Consider the following 17,300-nt stretch of genomic DNA (forward strand, 5'->3'; position numbering starts at 1 on the left):
AATTCCCAAGTGGACCCCATTTTCGTCAAATGGGGTCCCCATTTGCCCAAAATGGGCAAAAATTGCAAACTTTGACAGCTTGTCATTCATTAACAAATTCGAAACCGGCAAAATGATGACTTAAACCCCCTCTAATTTCACATGGACTACAACATATTTCGATTAGAGCAAAATCGGAGATGGTGACTTCCAAAAGTGATCGATTTGGCGTGGAATGACCCATTGACAACATATGTCAAGGTCAATGTGACGTGGGGCTGGGTCCTCTTTTGTCAATATTTACCGTTTCGAATTACTCACGCGCAGCCGAAATTCAATCAAAGAAGTGAGGATAGTTTACTTCGAAAAGTTTGAGGTCATTGAGGGGCCAGGTCTTAATTTGAATTATAAATAACATATTCAAAATAATCTTTTAATTTTGCGCCGCCTCCGAAAAGGTTGAAATGTATTTAATATAATACCTAACGAGTAAATAGGTTTCATTCATATCTGTTACGTAATTGTATGATTGAATGAAATAGAAATTACTTTATTAGGAAATAGAAATTATTTTATACTTTTCAGTGCATTTCGAAGTCGGTGTATTTTTTTTCTAAAAATTATTTTATTTCACGCTTTTTATCGGCCGGCAAGACGTGTTTGTAGAAACAGTAAAAAATCGGCGACTGCATGTTGACTCATACACCACCAGAGACACGGAGGCATACGTAGAATTCAATATATTAGTAACAATAGTTTTTCGCTAATAACGCGAAAACTAAAGCTTCCCCTTAATTGTGGATAAGGAAAAAGTTGTTCAGAATCATGTCCCTGATAACTTTTCAACAATTTTCATGTCAAAACTTTTCAACAATTTTTCGCTAATATCTCGAAAACTAAACCTTTCCGCGAAATTTGTATATGAACAAAATTGTTCAGAATCATGTCCGCGATAAGATATTAAAAGTGCACTAAAATCGAGAAAACTTTATTTCAAATGTTGCCGGTTTTTTTGCAATAACAATACTTTGCAATTAAAAAATGAAAAATTTTTTGATAATGGTACCAATGGGGAGTCAGAACCTACCAGATGCAAAAGGTTTCGTTCCGATCGGTCCACCCAGCTAGGCGTAATCGGCGAACATACATAGAAAAAAAAAAAAAAAAAAAAAAAAAAAAAATGTACTGATCGAATTGAGTAACCTCCTCCTTTTTCGAAGTCGGTTAAAAACACTAGATATCTTCAACCTATTTCACAAGGTTCTTAATATAGTTTTGTATCATATTATTTTACTCAAAACCTAAGAAGATATAAAGAGTAAATTTTGAAAATGAATATCGTCAATGCAAATGTAATAAACAAATGTATATTACATGCAAATGTAATTTCCTTGAAATTTTTGAAAACTATAGGTGAAGTTATTATTAGTATGCGATCACGATTTTTCAAGAAAAATATTATTTTGGGGAACTACATTAATTCTTTTCTTTTATATTGTCATTCTCTTAATTTTTCTGTAACCGTAACAATATTATGAATCACCTATTTCAGCCTGCGAGTGTAATCCAACAGGATCGCATAGTTTGCTTTGCGAGAATTATGGAGGCACTTGTCCTTGTAAACCGAATGTCGTTGGAAGACGATGCGATCGATGTGCACCTGGCACTTACAGATTTGGTCCAGAAGGTTGCATCCCTTGTGACTGTGATGGCGTGGGTGCTTTGGACAATTTCTGCGATGTAGAGACTGGTCGTTGTAAATGCCGACCGAATACTTATGGCAGGACTTGCGGTCAGTGCGAACCTGGATTTTGGAATTTTCCACATTGTCAACGATGCGAATGCAACGGACATGCGGAAAGTTGTGACTTGAAAACAGGGGCTTGCATAAATTGTCGTGATTATACAACTGGACCCAATTGCGACCGATGTATTGAGACGTATTATGGTGATCCTAGAATCGGTGTAGATATTTCTTGCAGACCATGTCCATGCCCAGGTAGGTGAAAGATATTAATGATTAGGAAAATGATAGTAATGAGATTTAACAGCTTTTTGTATAAATATATTTTATATCTTGCTCGGTATAATTATACTAAAAGTGTTGTGTTAAACAATTCTTATCATAAATGGGATATAAATGTCCTACGTTATTCTCAAATTTTTAGAAAAACTAGTGTCAAAAATTTAGATGGAATACAATTTCGTTATTGAAATTAAGCTAATAATTTTATATGACCACTTTACTATAAATTTTCTTAATTTACAGGAACTTTGGACTCTGGCCACTCTTACGCTGATAGTTGTTCCTTAGATCCAATAACCCATGATGTGATTTGCGAATGCTACAATGGCTACATGGGTCCTCGTTGTGAAAGTTGCACTGAAAATTACTTTGGCCAGCCTGAAATTCCGGGTGGTAGCTGTGAGCTTTGTAATTGCAATAATAATACAGATTTGCAACGAAGTGGAAATTGCGATTCTCAAACTGGACGGTGCTTGCAATGTCTTTACAACACCGATGGAACTAATTGTCACATTTGTAAAGCAGGCTTTTATGGCAATGCCCTTGCACAAGATTGCCAGGATTGTCAATGTGACGTTCTGGGAACCGACAGAAATGCAGGTCCTTGTGATCACCGAACTGGACAGTGTCCTTGCCTACCTCATGTTATTGGACAGCACTGTGATTCATGTGAAGAGAATCACTGGAGGATTGCTAGTGGACAAGGATGTGATCCTTGCGAATGCGATGCAGTTGGAAGTGTCTCTGATGGGTTTGTATATGAATTTTTTCTTTAACACAAATTTTATAATATCTTATACTTATATCTAAGATCATACAGGTATATACGACTCTAAATCTTGAAAAATTTATGAAAAATTACATTTTTAGAATGTATATTTAACACCTTTTATCCTATAACACTGTACAATGGAATTTTCGCAAAAATTATTATTTTAAAATAATATCGTGTACTGAAAATAATACCAAAAACAAAATTTTGAATTTTTTGTCTTAATTGAATGATGAAGTTTTTTTACAATAAAAGTATTGCGATGGCAGATGTATGTTATATAACAAATTTTTAACAATTTCATTGCACAGTTTTACAGAGTATGACAAATTATCAAATTTTCATTCTAATCATTCCTGTATACACTGCTCAAAAGAAATATGGCATAGAAAAATTTTAGGTAAAAATTGGTCAAATTTGACTGATGATAACTCCGTGAAAAATCATCGCAAAGTTATGCTCTTTTTTTCAAATTAAAGCTTGAAATCTCTACTTTAAGACCCTGTAGTTTGATTTTAGATTTGATGCATCACTACCACAATAACACCGTAAATGTGAGGTCATGTTTGCTATATTGAAAATTACGAAGTTTGACGAAATGCATGGACTTGCCACATTTTTTTTTGGTGATACTGTTTACAGCAGCATAAAGTACAAACCTTCATCTTTAATTTCCAGCATATGAAAAACCGCTACCATTTTTTCCCGCAAAGATACAGAACTTTAAAGAAACCCTTGCATTTATGGCATATACCACCGGCATTAGCATTACCCGATATGCATCTCGGAGAGGTTGCTGGACAGATTTTGCACATCATATGACTCTAACAAGAACCTATTTTTTCATATATTTGTGTGTGAGTATCTGTGTGTGTGTATGTTTGAATTCTAATAACGCGTGTTTCCTCCGCGTTGTTGAATTATCCCTTGCAGCCTATTATTCATGTTAATGCAAGCCCTAATTTCTTTTTGTGGAATGTCATTCCAAAATTGAGTTAAGACTTGCGACAAGTCTTATAGATTGGTAGGTTGTCTTGTTAAATTTCTGTAGGGTTCAAATCTGGACTTACTGCAGGATGTGGAAACAATCGAATTGAATTGGGACTACAAAATTCGAGAATGATTCTCAACGAGGTTTCTCGACGATAATTCATACACACACACAGACACTCACACATAAATACACACAAAAAAAGGCTCTTGTCAGAGCCATATGATGTGCAAAATTTGTCTAGCAACCTCTCCGAGGTGCATATCGGGTAATGCTAATGCCGGCGATATATGCCATAAATGCAAGGGTTTCTTTAAAGTTCTGTATCTTTGCGGGAAAAAATGGTAGCGGTTTTTCACATACTGGAAATTAAAGATGAAGGTTTGTACTTTATGCTGCTGTAAACAGTATCACCAAAAAAAAATGTGGCAAGTCCATGCATTTCGTCAAACTTTGTAATTTTCAATATAGCAAACATGACCTCACATTTACGGTGTTATTGTGGTAGTGATGCATCAAATCTAAAATCAAACTACAGGGTCTTAAAGTAGAGATCTCAAGCTTTAATTTAAAAAAAAAGAGCATAACTTTGCGATGATTTTTCACGGAGTTATCATCAGTCAAATTTGGCTAATTTTTGCCTAAAATTTTTCTATGCCATATTTCTTTTGAGCAGTGTACATATTGTAGTTACATACAGGGTGTCCCAGTTTTTTCCGGTCAAACTTTGCCAGCGTGTTCTACACGCAAAAGTAAGAAAAAATTGTTATATGAACATATGCTCTTAAATGTTTTATTAAGGAGTTATAACTAATAATACAAAATTATAATGAATTGGCATTTCGTCCACACAGCGTATGTGTTTGTAATAACGGACGTCATTTTGAAATGTTAATTCATTAATACAACGTTAATAAAAAATGTGGATATCAACTACCACAGCAAGTAGACATAAGAGTTTATATAAACAGAAATAGAGATATTCATAATACGTTCATAGGTTGTGTCGACAAAATGCCAGTTCATTATAATTTTGTATTATTAGTTATAACTCCTTAATAAAATATTTAAGAGCATATGTTCATATAAAAATTTTTTCTTACTTTTACAAGTAAAACACGCTAGCAAGGTTGGCTGGAAAAACTGGGACACCCTGTATATGTATAGTGAGATAAGAAAACATGCACTACTCTTTAACCTCTTCGCCTCTACATGCGACTATGATGATTCAATGTGTAGCATTTACATTAGGAACAAAATTATGTTTACAGATTTGTTATTACGTAAAAATTTTGCAAATGCAGCATACTTTATTTATGTTCAAATATCAAGTTAAACAGTTAATATTTAGACGTCCAAGAATAGTTCTTTTTCGCAAAATTGTAACGAAAGTTTTTATTTTGAAAACAAAAGAAGGACCGAAAACAGAAAATTGTCGAATAATTCATAAACTCAAAAAATATTGGAAAAAGTAAAAGTATTTTCGTTGTCGAACATTCGTTGGGATAATATTCCCTGATAATTTTTTACGTAATAATAAATGTATGACATAGTTCCCAATAAAAACTGTGACGTATCGTTGGGGGAAAGCCCGAAGGGGGTTCCCTAGGATGGGGGCAGTTCGGGAAAACGGCCCTTCCCGTGCCGATGCTCACACCCACGGCCGATTTATTTCACGGGGCGCCAGTGCCAATGCACACGTCCGCGGTAATCGCCCTTCCAGCTGCTCTGTCGGGAGCGGGAATCAGAGGGGGTCAGAAAAAAAATGAGTAAAAGACCCGCGAGTTCGTATCCAACCAAAAAAAGAGCTTTCATTCGGGCCCCAAGTGGGCCACGTAAACAGAACAGAACGGAAAAACTATAGTGGGCCCCACGCGTTACAAGCAAGGTCGAGGAAAAAGGATCGACTCGCCAATTGTGAGGGAGGCTTTCGCGGCGCGGGGGCACACGGTACGCGCGAGTACAAAAGAAAGATAGAAGGTACAAAAAAAAAAAGCCGAATGATTCGTCCGCAGGGATCACGCCCTCTTAGGGGTCGTGGACAACAAGGGGACGTTAGTCCTAAATACCAAATACAGAACGGAAAAAAAATTAGGGGGGAATGGTATCGTCGTAGACCGTTCGCGGCCTCTAGGGTCCTCGTCACTGGGGCCAGGGGTCCTATCGCACTCGCCCACGCGCAAATGAACAACAAAAAAAAAAGATGGGTAAGGAGATGACTCCTACCTTTTGCGCAGTGGTATTCCAAAAATACTCCACGCTGGGGCGGCGGCGACAAATCCACAGGCACACTCACACACAGTACAGAAGAAAAGGAACGCACTACTAGTAGAAAAAAAAAACTGAGACGCAAAATGCACAGAACAAAAAGAAAGACAATTCGGACTTTAAATCTAGCGTGGCTTTGGCGAAAAACCGATTCTATGTCTCGCGGCGGCTCACTAGATTCTCTTGATCCGTGATCTTCTTCCCCGGTTCGCGGTATTCCCCCACCCCGAGGATTTCGGCGTCGAGGATGGGCCATCCCACGGTGGCATTTGGTGGCCAGGTCCTGGGGCTCTCTCGAGGTGGCAGTTGAGGTGGCTTTTCCCCAGGCCTGGCGTTTCCTGGTGGTCGGCTGCCGGTCGCCCCCGCGGAGGATGACGGGGTGGCGCCGCGACCGGACAGCCGGTATCTTCTTCGGTGGACCCATTCCGCGCCTCCGTCGCTCAGGGAGAGGTTCCTCCGCGACCGGGGATAACGGTGGCTGGATCCGGGGGGGGGGGGGGGGGGGGGGGGGGGTCCGAAATACCGAGAAGAAAAACGCTCGAAGAAAGAAAAGAAAGGAAAAAAAAAAGACACACTCACACGGCACGCTCTCACTCATACTTGCCCCAGCGGCGAGGGGGTCCGCTTCGGCGGAGGCATAACCAAAAAATAGGCTAATCAACTAAATGAAAATATGCCTCGTTACAAAACAGTATAAAAAAATTTATTTCATCGGTTTCTTCCATATTTAAAATGCTGGTAGATATCATCATCTTGCTTGCAAGAATTGTTTTATGATGAGAATACTCAATATGTTTCAGGATATATATGATGGAAAGTTCAGTGTGATCTAAAAGTGAAGTCGTTCCTAAATATTAGGGGGACCGAAAAGTAATCAAAATTTTGTTTGCTGGTGAAAAACATTTGTCTATTAAAGAAGTGTTAAATGCTAATCAACAAAATAATTTCCATCACTTTCTAATGCTTTGTGCCAGCGTAAAGGCAATCGTTCGATTCCCTTTTCAAAAATGTTCTTCGATTTTTCACCAAAAAACTTGTCCTAGTGTAACGTCCCTAGAACCTAAGTTTAGTTAGTTACAAGCGCTAAAAGGTAAAGAGCGGCTTTTACCCCTTAACGACTCGATTTTGCAAGTAAAGATTGTGGGATTCGTGTGGTGTGCGGTTAAGGAGTGAAATCCACAGGTCAAAATCTTTCAACAATTAGATTTATTCAATAAACGATAAGAAATGAAACTAACAAACTATAATAGAAATTGATAAATTAAACAGTATGTAATATGAGACTCGCTGGTCAGTACTTTATGTTGGACCGTATCTAATTTAACTTCGCATTTGTAATATTAACTAAATTTGATATTCCTTATATATATTTGATTTTCGTGTTCGAAGGTATCGCAATGACAAAGTTTATCTCAATTTGTACGATTAATTTGTATAAATGTTCTTTGACGATATTAATTAATATTAGCGCTTTATAATCTACCGCTGCGAGGAATTCGACCTAAGTGAGATTCTCTAAACGCACCTAAATACGCTTTCGCAAAAATTAGACAGATTTATCTACTATCTAACGCGGTGTAATCGATTACGGAAATGACGCTAAGTGAGAACAGTATTCTTTTATTAATTCAAATGACCAAAATTTATCTGAATCTAATTGAATTTTTATTCGGAACAATTACTCTTATGATTTGACTCGACAACTAAATGGTTCATGACCCTTTTTGTCAAAGCGCACACTGACACCCAAAACCAGATCGCTTAATTGGGGAGCTCTGCGTTAGCCAGCTACTAAAACGACCCAACGATACCAGAATCAGGTGAACAATATAAGTTCGACAGGGTAGCAAATCAATTGACTCTAATTGTAAAATCGTAATTGCTGAACTGCCACCCAAAAGACACGGGTTTCAGAGACCAAGCCGCTCAAATGGGGAGCCTGCTATTCGCTGGCTGCTAAACTACCCAGAGCGAGCTCCGAGAATCTGATGGCGCGTTGACAATTCGACCAAAAATCAAATATGAGTAGCTGAGAGCTATCGTTTCGATATCTTAGCCTTTCTGGGTGCTAAGTATAGCTCTCTCCTGACGGAGTTTCAGATACGAGATCGTTTGAATGGGGAGCTCTACGTTAGCCAGCTTCTAAAACGACCCACGACCAAGTATCCAAATGGCGTATACTCGCTTGACCAATCAAGTATCAAGATTCGTTGCGGTTCTTAACAGCGGAAATTGTTCTGAGTTCTTATTCTTATCAATAATACTTCTATCGTGCTCGACTGCGAAAACTGTTCTGATTTTAGACGGGTTTCGCTCGCCCTTTTGTACTCGCAAGTTCGCCGAATTCCTGGAATTTCTGTGACGTCAGAATATCTAAATTTTCATATAACTTCGTTATTATACATTAATTATAAAATCGAACGGTTTAGTTATAATTTAAATGTCGCTCTTTAATTTCTGGCTAACAATTTGATATTAAAATAGTAGTATAACGGTGTTTTAGCGAAAAATATATTTTCTATCCTTTTCTAATTAACTGCGTACGAATTCTATGAGAGTCGAATCTCTTCCGATTTACAGCTTTTTTAATTGAAGAAAATAATTGTGGTTCCGGCCATGAATAGTTTAGTAATGACTGATTTTAATTAATTAATTTACTGTTTGATAATGCCGTAAATAGAAATAGTATCGCTATCCTTCTCTAGGATTAGCGCTGATCTCAAGGATTTCGGGCGAGTATCGCGGCACGTAGGCACATCATAGCGTAGCGGAAATTTCGTATACAAAACTATTTATTAGAAAAATAAAATAAAATAATATATTATCTTGTTTTAATTATTCTAACTCAATATTCAATTACTTTTATGGAAGATATTACCTACTCTAAATCAAAATTATAAGATAATTAATATAAATGATAATACATTTATATATATATTGATTACCGACTGTCGAATTTGATAGATATGGTAATAGATACCTAATGTACTGTCGATAATTGGCAACTACGGTCGATAATTGACTATTCTAATCGATGGATAGAAGATTGTCGCGATGATGCCGGTAGAAAGAAAAAAGGTTTCCCCAGGGACGTTACACTAGTGCGTTTTCACTTCTCCAACGTTCGTCTCCAACGGAGGTAAATTTTTTACCTCTTAATGTATGCTCTAACGATCTAAAAAGGCGATAATCCGACGATGCGAGATCTGGTGAATAGGGTGAATGAGGTAAAAGTTCAAACCCAAGCTCCCTTATTATTTCCTGCGTTATTTCTCCAGCGTGAGGCCTTGCGTTATAGTAAGTGTGTTTCTTTTTTTGTTGGCCTTGACACGTCTCCTCGTTGGTACAACAAAAAGTTTTTGACCGAAAAATAAAATTTACAACTTTTATTTCTACGACACAAACTAACTGTGAATGAGCTCTTTGAAGAAAGTTTGAATATTTTTCGGTCCCCCCATTTTTGCGCTCAATCTATTTTTTTCTTTTGTTTATTTTTACAAAATATTTTTATTTCATAATTCATTATTTAATAGTTGTATACACTATTTTGTCACACTGAATGGAACGTAAGCACGTTATGCAGGAAGGCTTGTTCTTGTCAAAGTGCTTTTACTTTATTGCTCTTCTTGTTCGAGCTGATGAGAAATAATTGGTACGCGTTCTCAAACCTTGGTTGGGAGTTAATTTTGTAAAGTATGGGAAAATGATACGGTGTTATTTAAAATACTCAGAATGACTTTGACATTTTGTAGAAAAACTTTTTTCTGCAAGCTTCACGTTTGGAATTTGTTTTGGAACTGCGCAGGCAAATTTTCGTTATCAACACTTTTGTACCCAACAAGTGGAATACTTAACAAATTATGACAATCAGTATGCTGTATATAATTATATTATAGTAATATAATATATATAATATATTATAGTAATTATATTATAGTAATATAATATATATAATATATTATAGTAATTATATTATAGTAATATAATATAATATAATTAATATAATATAATATAATTATATTACTATAATATAATTTGTGACGGATCGGTGGGAGGGACGAAAGGAAAAGTCCCTGAGGTGGAGGGCGGCCAGGGAAAGCGGTCCTCCACGTCCCGATACGCACACCCACGGACGATTTCTTTAAAGGGGCGCCAGTGCAATGCACGCGTCCGGGGGAATCGCCCTTCCGGCAGCTCTTCCGGGAGCGGTACTCACGGGGGGACAGAAAAGAAGTAGAGAATCCGCGAGTAGCTACTATAAATTTGGCTTTATTGTGGGACGAAGCTAGCCCTTCGAGAACAACGAGAATGAGCCCTTCGTGGTTCGGAAAAGGAACAGGGTCGCGTTCGCTAATTGTGGTGAGGATATCGCGACACGAGGGCTCACAGTACACGCAAGTGATACAAAATCGAAAAAAAAAGAAAAGAAAAGTGTGGTACGCCTTAGGGAGTACGCCCTCTTGGGGGTCGTGGACAACAAAGGGAACGCTGGACCTAAAAGCAAAATACAAGAAAAAGGGAAAATGGTGACCCGAACTGGGGTCAGCGGCCCAGAATCGCGGAACCGGAAAACACAATTCAATACAAAGATATTCCGCGAATACGGTCCCTAGGGTCCTCGTCGCCGGGGCTGGTGGTCCTATCGCCAGGAACCACCCACACGCACACACGCTCGCACACACGCTTCTGGATCTCACAAACAAAAAAAGAGAAAAGCAAAGATCCTACCTTTTCTCAGCCTGTCCTGGGCGGCGTACGTGGCTGTCAGCGGACTCACACTCTCTCACACACAATAAAAAGAACTCAAAAAAAATATATATCCGGAAAACGGAGGATATCACGTTCGCGCCATGGCTCGCTGGCTTCTCTCTTCCGTATCCGCGGCTCGGGTCCTAGGTGCGCGGAGTTCCCCCTCTCCGAGGATTTCGGCGCCAGGGATGGGCCACGTGGTGTTTCGGCCAGGTCCTGGGGCCCCTTCGGGTGGCAGCTGGGGTGGCTCGTCCCCAGGCCTGGCGTCCCTCGGTGTTGGCTGCCGGTCGCCCCCGCGGAGGTGGACGGGTGGCTCGGCGACCGGTCAGCAGGCGGCGGTGATCTTTGGACCCCGTCCCGCGCCTCCATCTCTCAGGTTGGGGTTTTCCCCGCGCCCGGGGCCGCGGATGCCTCTTCGCTGGGCCGCTGGTCTTCGTGCCGGTGCCGGGGGGAAAAGGGGCGCGCGAATAACAAAAAAAAACGAGAACTACAACAAAACACGCACTCCTTGCATACGCCCCGCCGCGAGGGGTTGGCAGGGCGGAGGAGAGAGGCCGGCGGGCCTAGTGGCCACTCGTAACGAGGCATATAAATATGCCTCGTTACAAATTATAGTAATATAATATAATATAATATAATTATATTACTATAATATTACTATAATATAATTATAGTAATATAATATAATAAATTGTAATATATATTTATAATCATTTGGTACATATTCTACCATATAGCGCTGTCTGCTTCTAGCTTCTAGTTTCTTTTGTATCTTTATTATCATGACGTATAGCTTTTGAGATGTATTTTTCAGTAATTTCAAGCTTCAGTTAAATTTATCTAGTGTACACGTTGGGCTTCTGTTCAGAAGTTGTATTCATGTATGTGTATGCAAACGGTTCCTTTCTACATTTCTTTATTGAATCCTAAATTTATGTGTTATATTCTAAAATTTTTATAAAAGTCCTGTTTATTTCTCAGCTTTTTCATTTAATTATAATATGTGGCGATTTGTCTGACCTAATTTAGTTTTCTTCGTATTTGATCAGTTCTGAGAAAATTAATTCGGCAAAAGAAAACGAATACATTATATTCATAACTGAGTAATTAAGTGAACAAACAATATTACGTTGTATTTGCATTCAGAACGATCAGAAGCATTTTATAGTTCATCATTAGGTGTGCTACAGATTATTGTAATTGTCCACTCATGATTTTAGAAAAGTTTCATCATTAATCAATTGTACACATCTGAGGAGATTGGTTGGATAGTAAATGAAAAAACATATTATTTTATTGGAATACATGAAGTTGATTTTCTCATTTCATTTACATCTTTGGCTACAAAAACTTATTAACACTAAATTTTGTTCTCCTTAAAGTCAAACACAATTGACTTGTTATTCATTTGATATGTTAAAATATAGAGAAGTTATTCAGATGTCTCTAATGTCAAACATTTAAAATGTTTCACTCGATACGTAGCATTCATAATTTTCGATGTTATACATATAGCTCTACTTCAAAACTGAAGCTATATGGCATATAAATTTTATACTTTAACAACATAAATGTTAGCAAATTCCACTAGGTGTTAGTAATTAACGTAGTTAGTAGTAGTACCAGGAGCAATTGAATTTTTAATAAAAGAGTACACGATACCACAATAATATATATTAATAAAGAATTGTTTCTTTTCATAGATGTAATCCATTTGACGGCACCTGTGAATGTGTGCCCGGTTTCGGTGGAAGACGTTGCAATGAATGTCAAACTAACCATTGGGGCAATCCAAGTATCAAATGCTATCCTTGCAATTGCGATTTAACTGGGTCAGCTAGTCAACAATGTGACAGAGAAACAGGGATGTGCATTTGTCATAAAGGAATTGGTGGCGAGAAATGTGACCAGTGTTATCGTGGTTATTATGGAACCGCACCACAATGTAATCCATGCGGGGAATGTTTCGACAATTGGGACCTTACTTTAACTGGCCTAAGAAACAAGACAAATCTCGTTATCGAAGAAGCGTCAAGAATTCAAAAGGTTGGAACGACTGGTGTTTATAGCCAGGAATTCGATGACATGGTTGATACTTTGAATCAAGTAAAGTCGTTAATTAGTAACGCTTCCATCAGAAGCCAAGATTTAGATGAACTGAACGATCTCGCTATTGACATAAATAATAATGTATCTATGTCAAGCAAGCAATTGGAGAAGGTAAACAATCTGTTAGAGAATGTCAGTCATAGGGTCAATCTAGGAGATGCTGCTCTCAAAAACCTTAAGAACAGAACGAACAATTTGCACGAGGCTGCAGCGGAACTAAAAGAGAACGCAACTAGGCTACAAGAGGAAAATGTGCAAGGCGCTTTGAACGTTACGCAGCAAATGGCTGAACAATCCAAACAAGCAGAAAAAATGGCGAACGATACTAACAACGTTTTAGCTGACGCGGAAAGATTTCGTAAACACACGGAGAGTTTGCTGATTAAAAATAGTGCCTTTGTCGAGGATGCAGAGGAAAGGAACAAGGAATCTCTGAACAAGATAAACGATAAATTGAAGACGTTCAATAGAGTCATGCCGGAATTGAATCTAGCAATGTGTGGAGATAACGTAACAGATTGTAGCAGCATATGCGGAGGCGCTGGCTGCGGCTTCTGTGGTGGTTTATCTTGTGATGTAGGCGCGGTGACAAAAGCCAATCAAGCTTTGGATGTAGCTAAGAAGCAGGCTGCTAAAATCAAGAGTTACAAGGACGAGGCTGAACAATTACTTCGTAATGTATGTTTTCGTATTTTTTTATATTATAGTAATATCAATATATCTGCGCTAAGATCTGATATAATAGAGTTTTCCACTGTTTATAGTTTATAAACAGCTTTAGGTGCAAGCAGTGTTTAATAGAAAAATACATAAAGTAAAGAATAGTGCAAATAGAGATTGAAGAAAGTATATGATCGAAAAATAAAGAATAGCAAAAATAAGGTCTGAGGAAAACTAGAAAACGGGAAAAATTGGGAATAGTAAAAATAAGAAACGGAGAAAATCGAAAATGATACAAATAAAAAATAGTGATCGTAGAATTTACGAAAGTAAGGAATGAGGAAAATAGAGAACAAATTCATGTTGTAAGATCTCAGGAACTAGATTGTATTGTTCATCATAGTTTATGCAAAGTGTGTATCGCATGAAATACTACTGATCGCTTTCTCTGAGACTACAACAAATATCGGTTTAATTTGATTTTATCTTTCAATCGTAAGTCTTCTGCAAATTTCGAGCGGTTCAAAATAATAATAGAATTCCGGTACTATTTATTCATATTTTCATAGTTACCTTTGTTATAGAAATGATAATTACTTCATATTGAAAGTCTTTTTAAATTGATGAAAACTGACTTCAAGTCGTAGAGTCTAGAGCTTGAAACATTACATGCCTTTTAGTTTTTATTAATTTAAAAAACTTCTTAATATATGAAATATATATAGTTTATATATTATTAAATATATATATATTTCATATATACTTTACATATTTTATATATTTTATATGTTTTATATATTTATATATAAGTTCTACATTTTGTGTGGCTTAAATGTTTCATGTTTTGTCGTGTTTCAATCAGAAAAATTTGATAAATTTATTGCTGAAAGTTTGAAAATGAAAAAAAAAAAAAATAAATTAAAATGTTTTATATTTGCGTACGTATTGTCTCACAGATACATGTATTCCAACTTGGATCATGTAGCATTCTCAGCAAGCGAGCTTTTCTCAAGGGGTCTTCCCTCTATTGGTGGGAATAACATTTCTGTTTATATTATATAAATCATTTTCACTTATGTCGAATCTTCACTGTATTGGACGTTGTTTCGACCGCATATTATTTAAATTTTTATTATTTGATGCTTATCATTAAATTATACCAATTATTATTAAATAGTATTATTCCATTTAAACCTGCTATACCATAATAATTCATTATCAAAATATTCTATTACTTTTCTGTTCGTTTTCCTAGATGATCCAAGTGAAACGTGACGCTACCACGGCTAGATCGAATGCTCAAGATGCTTTCAATTTTGCGTGGAAAGCTCGCAACTTATCTGACAACGTAACAAGAGATCTTTCTGACATAAACAAAAGAATACGTAGCACGCTGGATGAAGAGCAGCCTACGCCTGCTATGGTCAGGGACTTAGCTAATGAGGTGTTAGCTAAGAACATCCAATTAAAACCTGATGAGATCAAAAGATTGGCTGATCGCATAAAAAGTATCGTTGGTTCACTAACCGATTCTGAGAAGATCCTTGCAGATACGAAGGATGATCTTTATCGAGCAGAACAGCTAAAGCATCATGCTAATAGAGCTGAGGAAGATGCGATAGAAAAACAGGAACTGGCCAATAAAGTAGTTGTTTTGCTGAATGATGCTCAAAAAGCTCAAGATTTAGCACAAGTCGCAATCAATCAAGCTGAACGGGACGTGAAGAGGTCCGAAATGGACCTAGAGGAAATCGCAGAAGTGACCAGAGGAGCTCAGATGCAGGCAAACAGTACCACGCAAACTGTGAACGCTCTAGATGGCCGTCTAAAGGTCTTACAGACCCAGTCTGTGAGGAACGATTTTGTTCTGAATCAAGAGATCGGTATTGAGGCAAGAAAAGTGGCCGATGAAGCGCAGAAAGTCGATACAAAGACGAGGAAGCTCTCTGAGGAATACAAGCGAGCTGCCGAATCACTAGGTCTTAGAGTGAATAAAAGCAAGGATAACATTCAGAGAGCAAAGAAGCTCCTGCAGAGAGCTTCAGAATTGACTGCGGACACATCGACTAAATTTAAAGATCTTGATGGTATGGAGATTGTTTACACAGATAATGAGAGGATGCTATTTGATCTAAAGTCTGAAGTTGATTCATTGACAGGAGAAATGGAAAAACATTTAGCAGAGATTGAACAGAAGGCGCAACAATATAGGCAATGTATTTCTTAAATGTCTAAAAAAACTGTCAATAAAACCTCTTTTTGTTTATCTTTAAAAAGCATCATTTTGATAAAAGAAAATTTAATGATATTTTTTTTATTTATTTCGACAAAAGAAAATTCCTTAGATGTTTTGTATTTCTGCATAAAATAATCAGGCTAAACCAGTTTGTCTTCCTTAATTGTGTTATTTTTTATTTTCTTTGTTTAAAATGCTAAATAATTGTTTGATAAAATGTTCATTTCATACGTAAGCTCACTAAAAATGTCGAAATTTAAAAGAATTCATTTACTGAAAATAAAAAATTAATAATTTTTTAGCCAATAAGAGTTTATTATCCATGCTATATATTGGTGAGTTGTAATATAAAACACAAGAATTAAAATGATATAATACTTCAAATAGAAATCAAATGGAACATTTCAAATTTTTGGATATTTAAAAAATACATCTTGTAAAATTCCGAGAAAATATAAGTTTTCTAGTGCCATATTTGCAAGAAGAGGGACCATTTGCTAATTCTATAAGAGAAAATCATAGAGTACTAATCATTTACAACATTTTTACTATAACGTTAGCTAGTCTCGGTAAAAATCAAAAATAGAAATGATTTGTAATAGGTATGAAAGTTAATATAAGAAGGAAACTTTTTGTTTAATTGAATAATAACAATCAATAATTAATAAAAACAAAGAAGTAGTAATTTTCAAAAGATAAAAAGATATTCAATACCAATCAGTTAAATGTATATTGATTAGTAGATATTTAAGTATGTAATGATTAATAATACTAGGAAAAGCACGTTTAAACGTTAGAATACAATTTGTATCCAAATGTTATGCTTACAAACATTACAAATGGAGCGATAAATGTTTTCTTAAGCTGTACATATTATATTCGACATACCATAAAAATATGCATTTAATCCTATGTATCCAAATAATATTCTCAGTGACATATTCATCAAATTATAGCTTTCTATTTGTTGATTTATTATTTCCTTTTTTATTTATCTTAATCACAGATAATAAATGGACAAAATTTGAAAGATACTGGATAATTGTTAAATACATTTCTTTAAAGAAATAAACATAAATTATCTACACATATATTTTATAACAAGAGAGAGAAAGAGACAATTAAAATAATATAATATACTATTGTAATATAATACTCTTCCCAATATTTTAAAATATTTTACAAACATTTTTGTAATCATGTTATGAAAATTGTTAACCCAGTAATGTTAACATTTTAGTATGAACAATAAACAAATGTCCAAATATTCAAGTTACTACATTTCTAAATTCCTAAACATTCGAATTTCCAAATTTTCAGATTCTCAATTTCCTACATTTCGAATTCATAAATTTCCACAATCCGACAGATGGATTTTTAGTATAATTATAATTAAATTATAATAAAATTTTTTACTATAATTATAATTAAATAAAACGATATTTGAATATAATATAATAATTGTCGGTTAAGGACTGATTCTAATTGAGAATTAACAAAACTTTATATT

General features: G+C 36.2%; 1 protein-coding gene across 2 annotated transcripts in view; it reads left to right on the forward strand.

Moving 5' to 3' along the window:
* The window catches only part of LanB1 (laminin subunit beta-1), a 111,810-nt gene extending 94,753 nt beyond the window's left edge, over positions 1-17,057 (forward strand). Inside the window, exons 11-14 of one of the 2 annotated variants that reach the window (XM_076538227.1) lie at positions 1,532-1,978; positions 2,249-2,756; positions 12,489-13,572; positions 13,659-14,034. In XM_076538227.1, the coding sequence (XP_076394342.1) occupies positions 1,532-1,978; positions 2,249-2,756; positions 12,489-13,572; positions 13,659-13,712 (2,093 nt within the window). In that variant the 3' untranslated portion in view covers positions 13,713-14,034. Of the gene's footprint in view, positions 1-1,531; positions 1,979-2,248; positions 2,757-12,488; positions 13,573-13,658; positions 14,035-14,809 lie in introns of those variants that run through there. The other variant, XM_076538226.1, reaches the window with a different exon arrangement.
* The last annotated feature ends 243 nt before the right edge of the window (positions 17,058-17,300 follow it).

Source organism: Megachile rotundata, chromosome 12 (assembly GCF_050947335.1).
Source record: "Megachile rotundata isolate GNS110a chromosome 12, iyMegRotu1, whole genome shotgun sequence".
Classification (NCBI taxonomy): Eukaryota; Metazoa; Arthropoda; class Insecta; order Hymenoptera; family Megachilidae; genus Megachile; species Megachile rotundata.